This window comes from Oppia nitens, unplaced genomic scaffold (assembly GCF_028296485.1).
Source record: "Oppia nitens isolate AA-2021 unplaced genomic scaffold, nextdenovo-longstitch-racon4-pilon3 scaffold2_pilon_pilon_pilon, whole genome shotgun sequence".
Classification (NCBI taxonomy): domain Eukaryota; kingdom Metazoa; phylum Arthropoda; class Arachnida; order Sarcoptiformes; family Oppiidae; genus Oppia; species Oppia nitens.
The window spans coordinates 7,563,771-7,579,443 of record NW_026533210.1 but is presented as its reverse complement, the minus strand read 5'-3'; the positions used below and the strand labels follow the sequence as shown (position 1 = coordinate 7,579,443).

General features: G+C 30.7%; 1 protein-coding gene across 2 annotated transcripts in view; it reads left to right on the top strand.

The window, feature by feature from the left end:
* Positions 1-8,380, top strand: part of LOC128956411 (epithelial discoidin domain-containing receptor 1-like) — a 36,941-nt gene extending 28,561 nt beyond the window's left edge. For both annotated transcript variants that reach the window (XM_054302146.1, XM_054302148.1), the window contains 6 exons: positions 2,893-3,043; positions 5,498-5,735; positions 5,831-6,733; positions 6,797-7,482; positions 7,559-7,934; positions 8,016-8,380. In XM_054302146.1, coding sequence (XP_054158121.1) covers positions 2,893-3,043; positions 5,498-5,735; positions 5,831-6,733; positions 6,797-7,482; positions 7,559-7,934; positions 8,016-8,231 — 2,570 coding nt within the window. In that variant the 3' untranslated portion in view covers positions 8,232-8,380. The remainder of the gene's footprint in view (positions 1-2,892; positions 3,044-5,497; positions 5,736-5,830; positions 6,734-6,796; positions 7,483-7,558; positions 7,935-8,015) is intronic.
* Positions 8,381-15,673: the final 7,293 nt, after the last annotated feature.

Genomic DNA, 15,673 nt, shown 5'->3' with positions numbered 1-15,673 from the left:
TTAAAGCTTTTTTTTTGACTATTTTTATGCTTTTGTTTTATCGAAAAGTTTTCAATTTTCTCAATGATCTCTCTCTCTCTCTCTCTCTCTCTCTCTCTCTCTCTCCATAAAACTGTTGTTATAAACAATTTTTATGACACAAAACGAGAGTAGGATTTGTGATAAATAAGCAATTCTTTTGGAAGTAAAGTTAGGTTTTCTTTTAGCTGGTATTTCCTTTTTGCGTGTCTATCTAATGGACAATAATAGTACACACGTTTGTACGTAAATATCAATCAATTTGATATACACTAAGACTGTATAAACTAAATAAATTTTATTAGAAAATATACTTTTAAATTGAGTGCATCTGAGAGTATATACAAATTTTTTAAATGATATTTTTTTAAACTTAAAGTAAATGGCATAGTTTTATACATCAAATATATATATACTGTATATATACTTTAAATACAGTTTGTATTATACAGTTTATATTTATTTATATATATATTTTTTATTTTTCATGAAATATATTTTTGATGCAAAAATCTGAAAGCAACAAAAATGTTTTTCGTGTCAAATTTGATTATAACTGATTTGCATATAATATATTACTTGAAATATAGTATCGGAATATATATAGTTTATGATATAATATTATATATTATATATTATATATATAACTTGTGGTCCAATAGTTTTTGCACGCAATCACCAAAAAAAAGTCGACACATCCAGTAGATCCTGCTCTGTATATGTCATATACTATATATATATACAGTATATATACTTTTTATATATAATAGTAACTGGTATTTACAATACTCGGTATTATTGATGGCACTGATGGCGATCACGCAATGGGCCCGTTGTGTACCAGACGTGTGTAAGATCTCACTGTTCACACAATAGCACCAAATATTTACTTTTTTTAGCACAAAAATTATTAGCCATATAAATGTGTCCAACAATTTTATGTTTCAAATTCACGACAAGTTTATATATATTTTATTTATATAGTATGTGATATATAAACACAAAAACACACAATAAGGATATGCTTGTCATTAGAGTAGCGGTCAATACCTATGAAATTCATAATAATTAATCATTTTTAATGTTAAAGTTTTGCTATTAAATAATAGGTTTAAGACATTTAATCAAAAAGATATTAAACATACATCAATAACATAGACAGTTAGGTATTGGTCGATAAAAGTGTGTGTGTATTGTCTTATGTATTATAAGTTATATATTTAGTTTCATTTGTCAGTCAAATCACGATTATCACTGTCTCTGTATATATAAACTTATATATGTTTGTGTGGTAAACCTAATGCCCTTATTATAATTCACTGATGTTTTTTCTTTACAACTAATATATATATATATATCCTAAAAATAATAGGAAACTACATCTATTTTTTATTTTTATTTTTTATATCACTCTTTTCTTATGTAATAATGAGCGCAATTGGATTCACAATATTTTCTCTCTCTTAACAATTGTTTTGTTGGCCATTATTATTATTATTAGTATTATTATTATTTTGGTGGTTGTCTTTTTATATAACTGTCCATTAAAACCATACTCTCTTTGTGTCCGTCCATTAACTATCTATCTCTCAGAGTTGCCGTCAAAAACATTGTTAAAATAGATTTCTTTTTATTTAGTGACTAATGTCTTGGCATTTGTGAAGCATTTACTCCTTTTTATATGAGATATAATAATCCTATTTATATAACTATTTATATTTTGATATCTATTTTGTTGACACATTAATAGCTCTCTTCTTGTTTTGGGTCAAAATTATTTCAATTAATGATGATTTTAATGCTTATAATTTATATTATAGTTAATTTGTTAATTAATTTTCACACTTTATTTGATTTTTTTGGCACATTATATTAATATTATTAATGTTATTAAAAATTTTTAATGCCAAATTAGTTCACAAAATTATTTTAAAAATTTTTGTTTTTCTATTTTTGTATATCTAATAAATTAGTGACATAATTTACAAAAATTATTTAAATAAATCATTATTTTTATGAAATTACATATATATTTATATATTACATAAAAACAAAAATAAATTGATTTTAGATAAAAAAACAAGAAATAGTTTTATATTTTATGTAATAAACATATATAAAGTAAATGATTGCACATTTAATATTATTTATTTTTTATACATACTGTATATGCTATAAATTTTAATGACATTATTTTTATTTTTATTGCTTAAACATTATATTAAAGTTAATAAATATTTATTTTTATTGTTTACTTGGATTAAAACTATCAGTATATTACTTTATTAGCTAAAACATGATATAAATTGCTTTATTTTTATATAATATAGTATACTGTATAGTATTGTATACTTTTGTTTTTGTTTATTATGTTTATGTCAATATCTTTAATTGATATAAAAGTTTTAATTATTTTATTTATATAAATATTGATAATATAACATCAATTCATATAAATTGTTAATTAATTACCAAAAATGTTATATATATATATATATATATATATATATAGTATTTAATATACTAAATTACTTTGTTATTAAATATTTATTTATATTTATATTATATTTAATACAAATATATCCAGTTATTAGTTATGAATCCTGTAATGCTAATGTAATATAATATTACATTAATATAAACAAACAAATTGATTACAGAAAATATATTTATAAAATATTAATTTTTGTTTTTTTGTTTTTACGTTCAATAACGCATTTAACATCATTTTTCAATTAATACATATTTGTGTAAATTGCTATAATAGAGTATCTAATATACTATAAATATATATTAATATTAATGTTTATATACATTAAAAAATGATAATAAGTGATTATAAAAAACTATTTTTGTTTTTTCTCAATATTACAGATTACACACTAATTGACATAAAAAAGACTACTTTATGCAACTATGCCGGCGGACCAAAAGCACTGGGAATGGAGTCGGGAGTCATACCCGATGACGACATAACCGCCTCTTCGTCATACAATCAGCAGAGTGTCGGACCACAAAATGCACGGTTAGTATAGAGAGTTATACCACATGATTGTTATTATTTAAATTTCACTACATTTATAATTGAATCTCATTTTAATTGATCTGTTTTTTGTTTTTGTTGGTATAATTTCCTTAAAAATGCATTAAAATTTGAATTTAATTAATGGATAAAATTAATTTTAATTACTTTCCATCAAAAACATATACACCACAGTTGCTGTTATTATTATTATTATTTTAATTTATTAATTAGATATTATAAATATATTTAGCAAATTTGAAGACATGAGTGCATATGAAACTTGAAATCTAGTTATTTTGTTGTTGTTTTGTTTGAGTAAAAATGTTAGTCAAAAATTATTTTGAAATTAAAAATCTTTGGCTTAAAAAATATTTTGTGACAAAACATTTTGCAATTAATGCTTAAATTTATGGAACCCTCCATAAAAATAAAAGGAGGAAAATGTAATTAACTTTTAATGATATCTAAAGTTGTGATGAGAGAGACAGTAATGTTTTGAGCGCACAGTCATCTCTCATGCGATGATGTGATTGTCTCTGAGATTTATTCATTGTTTGAAAACCCCTAATTGTTTTAAACAATTTATCAAATTATCCTCGAAATTGCTATTGTGTTTTACTATGGATGTCATACCGAAGCTCAAACACATACACATACATACATACACACACACACACACACACACACACACACACACACACGATATGATGCAGTCATTTAGTACCGTATCATTTAAGTTGTATTACAGTAAAATAGTTTTTATATGTGTGTATATTTCGTCTAGAAATTGTTTCATAACTTTAATGTGTTTGTTTGTATCACTATTTTTTATCAGCAAAACAACGGTGTAGTTATGGATCCAAATATTTTTGGGGACTAACAAAAAAATTATCGCAAAAATTTTTGTATTGATATTTTACCAAAAAAAAAAACCTAACAGTAAATGTGTAAATGTATTGTGCAATATATGAGTGGGGAAATCGACATTTTAATGGGGGAAAGGAACAGGACTTTTAGATATTTTCATTTATAACTTCAACTAAGTGTTAGGGAATAGTTGAGAGCAAAATGTCTCAAAAGAGAGGACCCATTCTTATCGCTTTAAAACTTATTTTCCTATTCATATTGTTTGCATCCCTGACTTAACACAAGCTTTTATATCAAAGCATAACTATTTCGACGAATATTTTCAAATAGGAAATGAGTTGAGAGAGAGAGAGAGAGAGAGAGCTATCAGCGGCAATGGGGACTACAGTTTTACACCAGATTTTATGCCTTAAATTGATATTTTATTTGTTGTACTTATCTTTTAATATATATGTATTTCTTCAGCTATTCCTCATCTTAATGTATGTGTGCTTTCAAGGGAAAGGGAGTAAAGGAAAGGGAGAGAGAGAGAGAGAGAGAGAGAGAGAGAGAGAGAGAGAGAGAGAGTGCACATTAAGACCCTTTTTAAAGAATCAGAATTTTTCCTATTCTTTAATTGATTTATTCATTTAAATTATTTTACATTACATTATTATACGAAAACTATTTATACATTTTATAGCTAACTATATCAACGATTGTGTACTGCAATGTGTTGTAAATTTTTCTTAAAGTAAAATCTTTTTAAAGTGACACAAAAAATACGATACAATTAATTAAATTTTTATTTCTATTAAATTTTCAACTCTCAGTTTAAATCAAAACATGCAATTAATGTCTTTTTCTGATATACAATATATCAAAATGTTTTGTACATATAATAACACTGATATTTAATATAATATAAGTTATAATAAAAGAGATCGATATTATGTTTGTATAGAAATATTGTGTTTGAGAAATCATACAATAAGCTGAAGATTTAATGTGACTTATAATCTATAAAAAATAATAGATAAAATTCAAGCTATAAAATAGTTGTTTTAAATGATTATTTATTATAAGTTATATCAATATATTTGATTTTGTTTGTTGTTATTTCTTGTACTTTACACACAAACACACAATCGTCCAAAAAATCAATACTAAACCCACTAAACACATGAATTGAAGCGAAAATATTAAATCAAAACCACAGTTACCTCTGGAAAGTCGGGAGTCGTTGTGTGTTATATTTAAAGGTTAAACACACTGTTATTAATCAATAAATTTTTTGTTAACGATCTGTGTTTGAGGAACGGGTGTAAAGTTTGCGGTAAAAAAATCAAACAAACAACGGGTGCATAGATTTAATACATTGAGTTAAAAATCAATTTGAAAGCAAAATACATAATACAATTCAATTATATAAATGTTTTGAAAAATTAGTTTTTTATAACACTTTGTTTTGAAAGTTTGCAATTTTTTTAGTTTTTAAATTAAGATTAATACTGGTTGTCATTGCAAAAAATGCAATTATTTTTTTATATTATTTATTATTTTATGCTAAATGATTTTTGACCCGTATTTTTTTGGATTGGCGTTTAGATTGAACCGAGAAATAGCGAGTGGCGCCTGGTGTCCGTCCAGACAGCTAACAGCACCGCTATCGGGTACCGAATGGATTCAAGTCAACTTACATAGTCTATATGTGGTGACCGGTATTGCCATTCAGGGCCGGTTCGGTAATGGTGTCGGTGTTGAATATGTCGAGGGATTTTGGATTGAATATTCCAGAGATAACGGCACCAATTGGCATAAATGGACCGATCATACAGGCAATCATGTATGAAATCACTAATTTTTTATTATTATTATTCTGTATTTTATTATAAAATTAAATAACAAAAATGTATTAATATATATATATTTATTTATTAGAAATTGCCCGGAAATATCGATACTTATACTGTGGTTAACCATGAATTGTCCCACCCGTTAGTCGGCGTAAATCTGGTCAGAATCGTGCCGTTCGCCAGTCATCAGAGGACTACTTGTCTGAGACTTGAGTTATACGGTTGCAAACAACGATTCCTTCCCATAGCCTATTCAATGCCAAACGGATACGATAGCGACCGTTTCGGTGATTTGGTTGACATGACTTATGATGGACAACACGACTTTCATAGATACCTATCCGGAGGCATCGGCCAATTGATCGATGGTATCAAAGGTGACGACAACTATAAGGTTAATAAAGGCTTTGAATGGATCGGATGGAAGTCTGATGGAGAGCCCAACAGTTCAATACAAATCATATTTCAATTTTCAAAACATGAAAACTTTACGTCCGCGAGCTTTCACTGTCATAATATATATTCACAAGACATGGAAGTGTTTTCATCAGCAAAAATATGGTTCAGTTTTGATGGTAAAACTTGGTCCAAAAAACCGGTAGAGTTTTCATATATGGCCGACAATGTGATTGAAAAGGCAAGAGATGTAGTCATTCATTTGCATCATCGCATCGGAAAGTTTGCAAAGTTTGAGCTCAAGTTTGCCAAGAAGTGGCTACTCATTAGTGAAGTGTCTTTTAAATTGTCTAAACTTGAACACAATTTTACCGAAAGCTATCACCACTTGGATTACGCAGAAGCCTTAACACCGATAACAACGGCTGGCATACACAGCAACCGATTTTTTATGAGTGAAACCATTGTTTTAATAGCCTTTGGTATTGTCTTTACCGTAATTTTCATCGGAAGCATAGTTTTCATTAGATTTCATATGAAAAGACGAGATAAAACGGGACATATTGGTCACGAAATTTCCCATTCAATAAAGGTTTGTAATATTTCTGGAAAATTTCCATATATTGATTAAAATTTAATTGATTAATTAAATTAGGATTTGGCCACATCTCCGCTGTATTGTGAACCCAAAGATTTTAGCCCATCCCGGAGCTCATCATTCAATGATCCTGAATATGCTGTTCCCGATGTTGCCCTAACTAACCCAAACCTGACTCAATCTAACCAAAACTCAACCACACTATCCATATCATCGACAAAGTCAACACCGAAACATTTGATTGAAAATCCATTCATAACTCACCAGAAATACTATGCGTCCACTGATATCCTTAAATCGCCGAAAACTTTGTCAAACAATAACTTTATCAAAACCAATGGATCGACATTTAAATACAGTAGCAATGGTCAGAACGACGGCAATGTCGACCTCAAGTGTATACCGAAGATCAACGAAGAGGACATTGTTTTGATTCGTTCGCCGTTTGGTTCGTCAAAATTTGGTGAACTTTCAATTGGCAAATATCAACCACGAATGCGATTGCAAACCAATGACCAAATGGATAGCGAAAGTCTTGTTATGGTTAAGGCTTTACGTAATGAGAAATTGAAGAATGAATTTTATCACGAAATGAAGTCCAAGTGGTTTATATCGGCTAAAAGCGACCGAATCGCTAAAATCTTTGGTTTCATATCGGAGCCAAACTTCACGGCTATGGTTCTCGAGGTCGGCGACTGTGATCTCAATCACTTTTTGAACAATTGTGATAACAAACAAATAAGGTTTGAGTTTAATTAATATTATTGAATCATATATTTACTGTAAAATTATAATTTCATTTCATTTTTTTGACGATAGCTATCAAACGTTGATATACATTGCCAGTGAAGTGGCGTCAGGTATGAAATACTTGGAAACGTTAGGTTTCGTTCACAAAGATCTGGCGGCCCGTAATATAGTGGTCTATACACAAAATCTGGTCATAAAAATTGGTGATTCCGGTGCCTACGAATCGTCCAATCAATGCGATTACGTAAACGGAATGGCCATCCGATGGGCGAGTCCTGAGTCTCTAATTCACGGACAGTTCACCACAAAATCTGACGTTTACTCATTTGGCGTACTTTTGTGGGAAGTACTCACCTATTGTTCAATGAAACCTTTCCATACCGTCGATGACCAGTCATTCCTTAAAGCAGTTGTCTCTATTTATGAACAGATAGCTAATAATATTGTAAGACTTGATTGATAATTATTTTTTAAATAACAAAAAAACTAATTATTTGTCTGAATTTTCTTTTCCCTCAACAAACAGGAGTGCACTTACAAAGATATATATTGTCATCCGTTTAGCGATGACAACAATCACCGCATTCTGGCTCAGCCGCGACCCGACGGCTGTCCCGAAGAGATATACGATCTGATGCTCGACTGCTGGCAAACAAACGACAGCTCGCGGCCAACGTTTCGCGAGATTTCACTGTTTTTGAACCGAAAAACTCTGGGATTTCAAAAACCGATTGCCATTTAAAAAGCCATATATTGTTATCATTTAAATATCTGATGATTGGTCTCTAACTAACCATCAGATAATTTATTGCAATACAATTGAATTCAGTTTCAATGTGTGTTTGTCAGCACTCGAGTCAATCAATTAATCACTAATCAAATGATTTTTTTAGAGGTTTATTATAAATATATTGAATATATATATAAATATTTTGTATATAAATTATATAACAATTCTAATTGTTATCTCATCTGATGATATTATTATTATTATTATAATTATTGAAAATTATCATTATCGCATAATAAATATAACATTCAACAATTTTTATTTGTAATTAAATTAAAAAAAATTTGTAATAAAAATCAAATGTTTTATATCAAACTATTATAAATGTTTATTAATTTTCTATATAAAATAAATATTAAATTTTTTGATTAATAAACCAAATTTATTTCATAAAAACAGTATACCATAAAACAATCTATAATAATATAGTAATTTCAAAGTATTTATTGTTTAATTAATTTTAAAACTGTAATAAATTAATTGACAAACTATTTATACAATTATATAATTTGTTATAACATAAAAATTTATTATGATTACAAAAATTCTATTGAATTTCTATCTCTCTCTCTCTCTCTCTCTCTCTCTCTCTCTCTCTCGAGAGAGAGAGAGAGAGAGAGAGAGATAGACAGCCCGTACGACAGACACATAGAGATAGTATACTGTATTTAAATACAGATTTTTAATACAATATTTTGTTCACAATTTTGTTTGTTTATTCATTAGTGTCATAATTAATACAATTTTTTTATTGAATTGAAATTTCTTTATTAATTTATAAAATTGTTTTAAATTTTTGTACAGTATATTTTTATACTGTATATAAAAATAAGTACATGTAGTTATGATTAAAAAAAAAATAATATACTACTCATTATACTTATATATATTAGTTTTTTCTAGTATTTCTATAATTGTCTATTAATATCTTAAATCATATATAAATTAACACAAAATAATAGTTAATAAATTTAGTTTTCGATGTATGACACATATTATAGATTAAAAAAATAAATAAACAGAGAGAGAGAGAGAGAGAGAGAGAGAGAGAGAGAGAAGAGAGAGAAAGAGAAAGAATTTTTTTTATTAACTTAAATAAAATAATTCAAATTATTGATAAAATTTTTTTTAAACAAAATATACACATTTTTTGTGTTAAAAATTATTAAAAATTAAAAACAAAATATTAATTTAAATGATAGTGTTGTCTGACGGCTGGCGATACGTCCATCAGATCGCGATCGTGTTGACCGACTTCGGGAATGACATTACATTGCGTATTGATTATGTCCGACACATAATAGATATCAAGCGATCTAAACCCCAGTGCAATGCCGGAGGAAGCGGACAACTGATACTCAAAGCGTCCAAAGAATACTGCATCGAATCCATGTCTTTCAGTAGAGGTACGCTAGAACCAGCAGCGTCCAATCATATGCGAAGTTTACGTAGCCAATGGTAAAGTCGTGTATGCCTGCGTATGGAGGCTAGACCTTGACCTGACCATGTAAACTTTGCTGTTGAAGGCCACTAGCTCTAGCAGGGCTCAAGGTTTAATTCAATAGAAAATAACATTCCATTGTTAATAAAACATATTAACTTAAAAGCTATTTAAGCCATAAAATTAAAAGCTAAAAGCCATTAAAACTAAGTGCACATCTGTTTTCAATAAAATAGCCATTATAGTAATAAAACTAAAATCCACTACCTGGAAAAAGGCTATAAAACTTTGACCTTAAAGTGTTAATACACAGAAAGCTTGGTAGGTGTAGATATAACAGGATTGGTTGATTGGTTAAGCCAATGTAAATCAAGAGTTTTTGCGCATGTTAACACCCATTTCTAGACATATAAATTGAATTGGCACGTTTTGAACGTCACCAGTCTTTATTCAATATTCAAAGTGTTCACGTCTTTCGACACAAAAATTTCAAAGTTTTCAGTTATGAACTCAACAAACAACTCATCACTCAACAGTGAACTCAATGTAGCTGAAATTGAGTCTCTAATAGAGATGCCATTGGATACAGTGCAAGTGCCAAACACCTATCAAGGGATGACAGATCATGAGATCCTACAGATGATCTACGACTACGCTGTTGATGAAGAAGTTGAAAACAATTCTCCAAGTGCTTTATCTCAGCAAAACAATACTGTGGATCTTATTTCATCCCAAGAAGACAACAGCATCCCTTCTCCTGTATTTTCTTTGGAGTATACACCAGCTCCATGGAGTCCTACGCAGATGCCGGCAGATGATGACGTTCCTCAATATACGTCAACTCAATTTCCAGAGCCGCCTGCTTCCCAACAACAGTCATGGTCGCCAGGCTCTGAATTTTACGGTACACCGCAACCTATGTCACCATATCAACCATCAGGTGCACCTGGAGATCTATTGCCATCATATGATCCAGATGACAACCTATTTGGATCGCAAATTCAACAGTATCCTGAACCGTATGTGCCGCTGATTCCATCGAATGAGATGAGATGGGGGACTCCATCAGAACAAGAAGAAACTTCACTACATTCAAGTTATTCTAGCGATTCTGTTCAACTGTTGCCAACACCACCACCTCAACCACCAATACTAGCATCGCTCGAGTATGAAAATACACAAGCACATGACAATTGGGGGATGGAAGAAGAGATGCGCTTTTATGAATTGGAAAGAAAACTAGAAAGGGATGGTTGGAGTCAGTCTGTTGGCTGTTATAATTTGCGTCAAATAAGAGAAATGTTAGGGTTTGAATATGGTTTAGACGGTATTATGTTTAATGTTTATTTAGATAATGAACAAAATGTTTATTTGTTAAATACTAGAAATTATTTACATCTAATGAATCAATAAAATGTAATATTTTTTTAAAAAATAATATGAATAAAATTTTTAAAAATTAAAATTAAAGTTTATTTTATTTAATAATTAAACTAATAATATTTCTAATGGTTAATTATAAATATGGTTAATATAAAATGAATTAAAAATGATGTAATACTTACATTGTTGAGGAAGCATTGTTGAGTTGAAAAGTTGAAATGAAACGACGTGTGTTTAGTTAGACGAGTAAAGTAGAAATGAAGAGAAAATGGTTGAACACAGCTTTATATAACAAGTTCGGAGCAATGCTCAGTACTACATGTGCAATGGTTGTGAGCATTTCAGCTTTTGGCTAATGTTTAACGCGCGAAGCGCGTTAAACATTAGTCAAAAATATAATACATATATAAGAATATTTATTTAAAAATATAACATTATTAAAAAAAATTATTTTAATTAAAAAATAAATAAAGTGTTTTTATAGCGAGCGAAGCGAGCCGGGATTTTTTGCGAGCGAAGCGAGCGCGCTCGGACAGCAAATCCCGGGGCGTTGACGCAAGTTTTTTCGCTCGCATGCTTGGTGAGGGTGGGGGGATTTTTGCCGGGAAAATGTGAGGGCCCGAGGGTTCTCACATTTTTCCGACCTCGGAGCGGAGCGAGGAACGAGCGGAGCGAGGTGCGAGCGAAGCGAGCGGTCGGAAAAATGTGAGGACCCGAAGGGTCCGAACATTTTTCCGGCGCAAATTTTTTCACTCGCATTTACGTTGATTTATTCCACCATTTTGTTTATGAGAAAGCTGTTGTGCTCACAACCATTGCACATGTAGTACTGAGCATTGCGCAGATCAATTTGTGGAGCTCTTTGTAACACAATATAACTGTTATCATGGGAAATATAAGTAGAAAAACAATAAGTATTAATAAAAGGTAAGTTTGCTAATGTAGTAAAACTATGATAACCTATAGCTCTTAGGTTTATTGGATCCAGTCTTATAGGTTGTTCAAGACCATCGATACCACTGTTAATACTACTGAATGTTGAATTAGTCGCATTGTCGGAATTATAGCCACTTGAATTGCTGTCAAATACAGATGAGACTTCAGCAAAGCCATCATTCATCTCATCGCCTTCAATTAAGCTGTTGTTGTTGTCGTTGACATCATTTATAGGCGTTGATGCACGAGGGCTTTGATCATTGTCGGCCATTTAGTATATAAAGCTGTGTTCAACCATTTTCTCTTCATTTCTACTTTACTCGTCTAACTAAACACACGTCGTTTCATTTCAACTTTTCAACTCAACAATGCTTCCTCAACAATGTAAGTATTTCATCATTTTTAATTTATTTTATATTAACTTTTGATTGATGAACAAAAACTCTTGATTTACATTGGCTTAACCAATCAACCAATCCTGTTATATCTACACCTACCAAGCTTTCTAACAATAAGGCGCTCGGACAGCAAATCCCGGGGCGTTGACGCAAATTTTTTCTTTTTTTTTTTTTTTTTTAATGGCTTTTAGCTTTTAATTTTATGGCTTAAATAGCTTTTAAGTTAATATGTTTTATTAACAATGGAATGTTATTTTCTATTGAATTAAACCTTGAGCCCTGCTAGAGCTAGTGGCCTTCAACAGCAAAGTTTACATGGTCAGGTCAAGGTCTAGCCTCCATATTCTACACTTTGAATATTGAATAAAGACTGGGACGTTCAAAACGTGCCAATTCAATTTATATGTCTAGAAATGGGTGTTAACATGCGCAAAAACTCTTGATTTACATTGGCTTAACCAATCAACCAATCCTGTTATATCTACACCTACCAAGCTTTCTAACAATAAGGCGCTCGGACAGCAAATCCCGGGGCGTTGACGCAAATTTTTTCACTCGCATTTACGTTGATTTATTCCACCATTTTGTTTATGAGAAAGCTGTTGTGCTCACAACCATTGCACATGTAGTACTGAGCATTGCGCAGAACTTAGTATATAAAGCTGTGTTCAACCATTTTCTCTTCATTTCTACTTTACTCGTCTAACTAAACACACGTCGTTTCATTTCAACTTTTCAACTCAACAATGCTTCCTCAACAATGTAAGTATTTCATCATTTTTAATTTATTTTATATTAACTTTTGATTGATGAACAAAAACTCTTGATTTACATTGGCTTAACCAATCAACCAATCCTGTTATATCTACACCTACCAAGCTTTCTAACAATAAGGCGCTCGGACAGCAAATCCCGGGGCGTTGACGCAAATTTTTTCTTTTTTTTTTTTTTTTTTAATGGCTTTTAGCTTTTAATTTTATGGCTTAAATAGCTTTTAAGTTAATATGTTTTATTAACAATGGAATGTTATTTTCTATTGAATTAAACCTTGAGCCCTGCTAGAGCTAGTGGCCTTCAACAGCAAAGTTTACATGGTCAGGTCAAGGTCTAGCCTCCATATTCTACACTTTGAATATTGAATAAAGACTGGTGACGTTCAAAACGTGCCAATTCAATTTATATGTCTAGAAATGGGTGTTAACATGCGCAAAAACTCTTGATTTACATTGGCTTAACCAATCAACCAATCCTGTTATATCTACACCTACCAAGCTTTCTAACAATAAGGCGCTCGGACAGCAAATCCCGGGGCGTTGACGCAAATTTTTTCACTCGCATTTACGTTGATTTATTCCACCATTTTGTTTATGAGAAAGCTGTTGTGCTCACAACCATTGCACATGTAGTACTGAGCATTGCGCAGAACTTAGTATATAAAGCTGTGTTCAACCATTTTCTCTTCATTTCTACTTTACTCGTCTAACTAAACACACGTCGTTTCATTTCAACTTTTCAACTCAACAATGCTTCCTCAACAATGTAAGTATTTCATCATTTTTAATTTATTTTATATTAACTTTTTTATTTACAGTTGATCATCATGAAGCCGAAGAAGGTAGCGGTAATCAACTGTTGATGGTGGATCCAGAAGCTCGAGTGCCTCCACTTTACATGACACCGGAGATGGTCATCTTTCCGATTGGTTGGGAGCGTTGGGTTTGGCAAGGATGGATTCAACGCTATTATCATATTGAACTACAGGGATGGACGGGAAATTTTTACGTGGATTATAACACTTATCCAAATTATGCTTGTATTCGACCGTATAATCAAATTATCGGTCTTGCTGTTAATAATAATCATTATTATTTTTAAATAAAAAATTGTATTTTTATTTTTATAATTAATTACTTTAAATAAAATTTTGAATTTGAAATGTATTATTTTGTTTTATTTATTCAAAAAATATTTTTAGCATTTAATGTAAAAAAAATGGCTCAATTTGTGGAGCTCTTTGTAACACAATATAACTGTTATCATGGGAAATATAAGTAGAAAAACAATAAGTATTAATAAAAGGTAAGTTTGCTAATGTAGTAAAACTATGATAACCTATAGCTCTTAGGTTTATTGGATCCAGTCTTATAGGTTGTTCAAGACCATCGATACCACTGTTAATACTACTGAATGTTGAATTAGTCGCATTGTCGGAATTATAGCCACTTGAATTGCTGTCAAATACAGATGAGACTTCAGCAAAGCCATCATTCATCTCATCGCCTTCAATTAAGCTGTTGTTGTTGTCGTTGACATCATTTATAGGCGTTGATGCACGAGGGCTTTGATCATTGTCGGCCATTTAGTATATAAAGCTGTGTTCAACCATTTTCTCTTCATTTCTACTTTACTCGTCTAACTAAACACACGTCGTTTCATTTCAACTTTTCAACTCAACAATGCTTCCTCAACAATGTAAGTATTTCATCATTTTTAATTTATTTTATATTAACTTTTGATTGATGAACAAAAACTCTTGATTTACATTGGCTTAACCAATCAACCAATCCTGTTATATCTACACCTACCAAGCTTTCTAACAATAAGGCGCTCGGACAGCAAATCCCGGGGCGTTGACGCAAATTTTTTCTTTTTTTTTTTTTTTTTAATGGCTTTTAGCTTTTAATTTTATGGCTTAAATAGCTTTTAAGTTAATATGTTTTATTAACAATGGAATGTTATTTTCTATTGAATTAAACCTTGAGCCCTGCTAGAGCTAGTGGCCTTCAACAGCAAAGTTTACATGGTCAGGTCAAGGTCTAGCCTCCATATTCTACACTTTGAATATTGAATAAAGACTGGTGACGTTCAAAACGTGCCAATTCAATTTATATGTCTAGAAATGGGTGTTAACATGCGCAAAAACTCTTGATTTACATTGGCTTAACCAATCAACCAATCCTGTTATATCTACACCTACCAAGCTTTCTAACAATAAGGCGCTCGGACAGCAAATCCCGGGGCGTTGACGCAAATTTTTTCACTCGCATTTACGTTGATTTATTCCACCATTTTGTTTATGAGAAAGCTGTTGTGCTCACAACCATTGCACATGTAGTACTGAGCATTGCGCAGAACTTAGTATATAAAGCTGTGTTCAACCATTTTCTCTTCATTTCTACTTTACTCGTCTAACTAAACACACGTCGTTTCATTTCAACTTTTCAACTCAACAATGC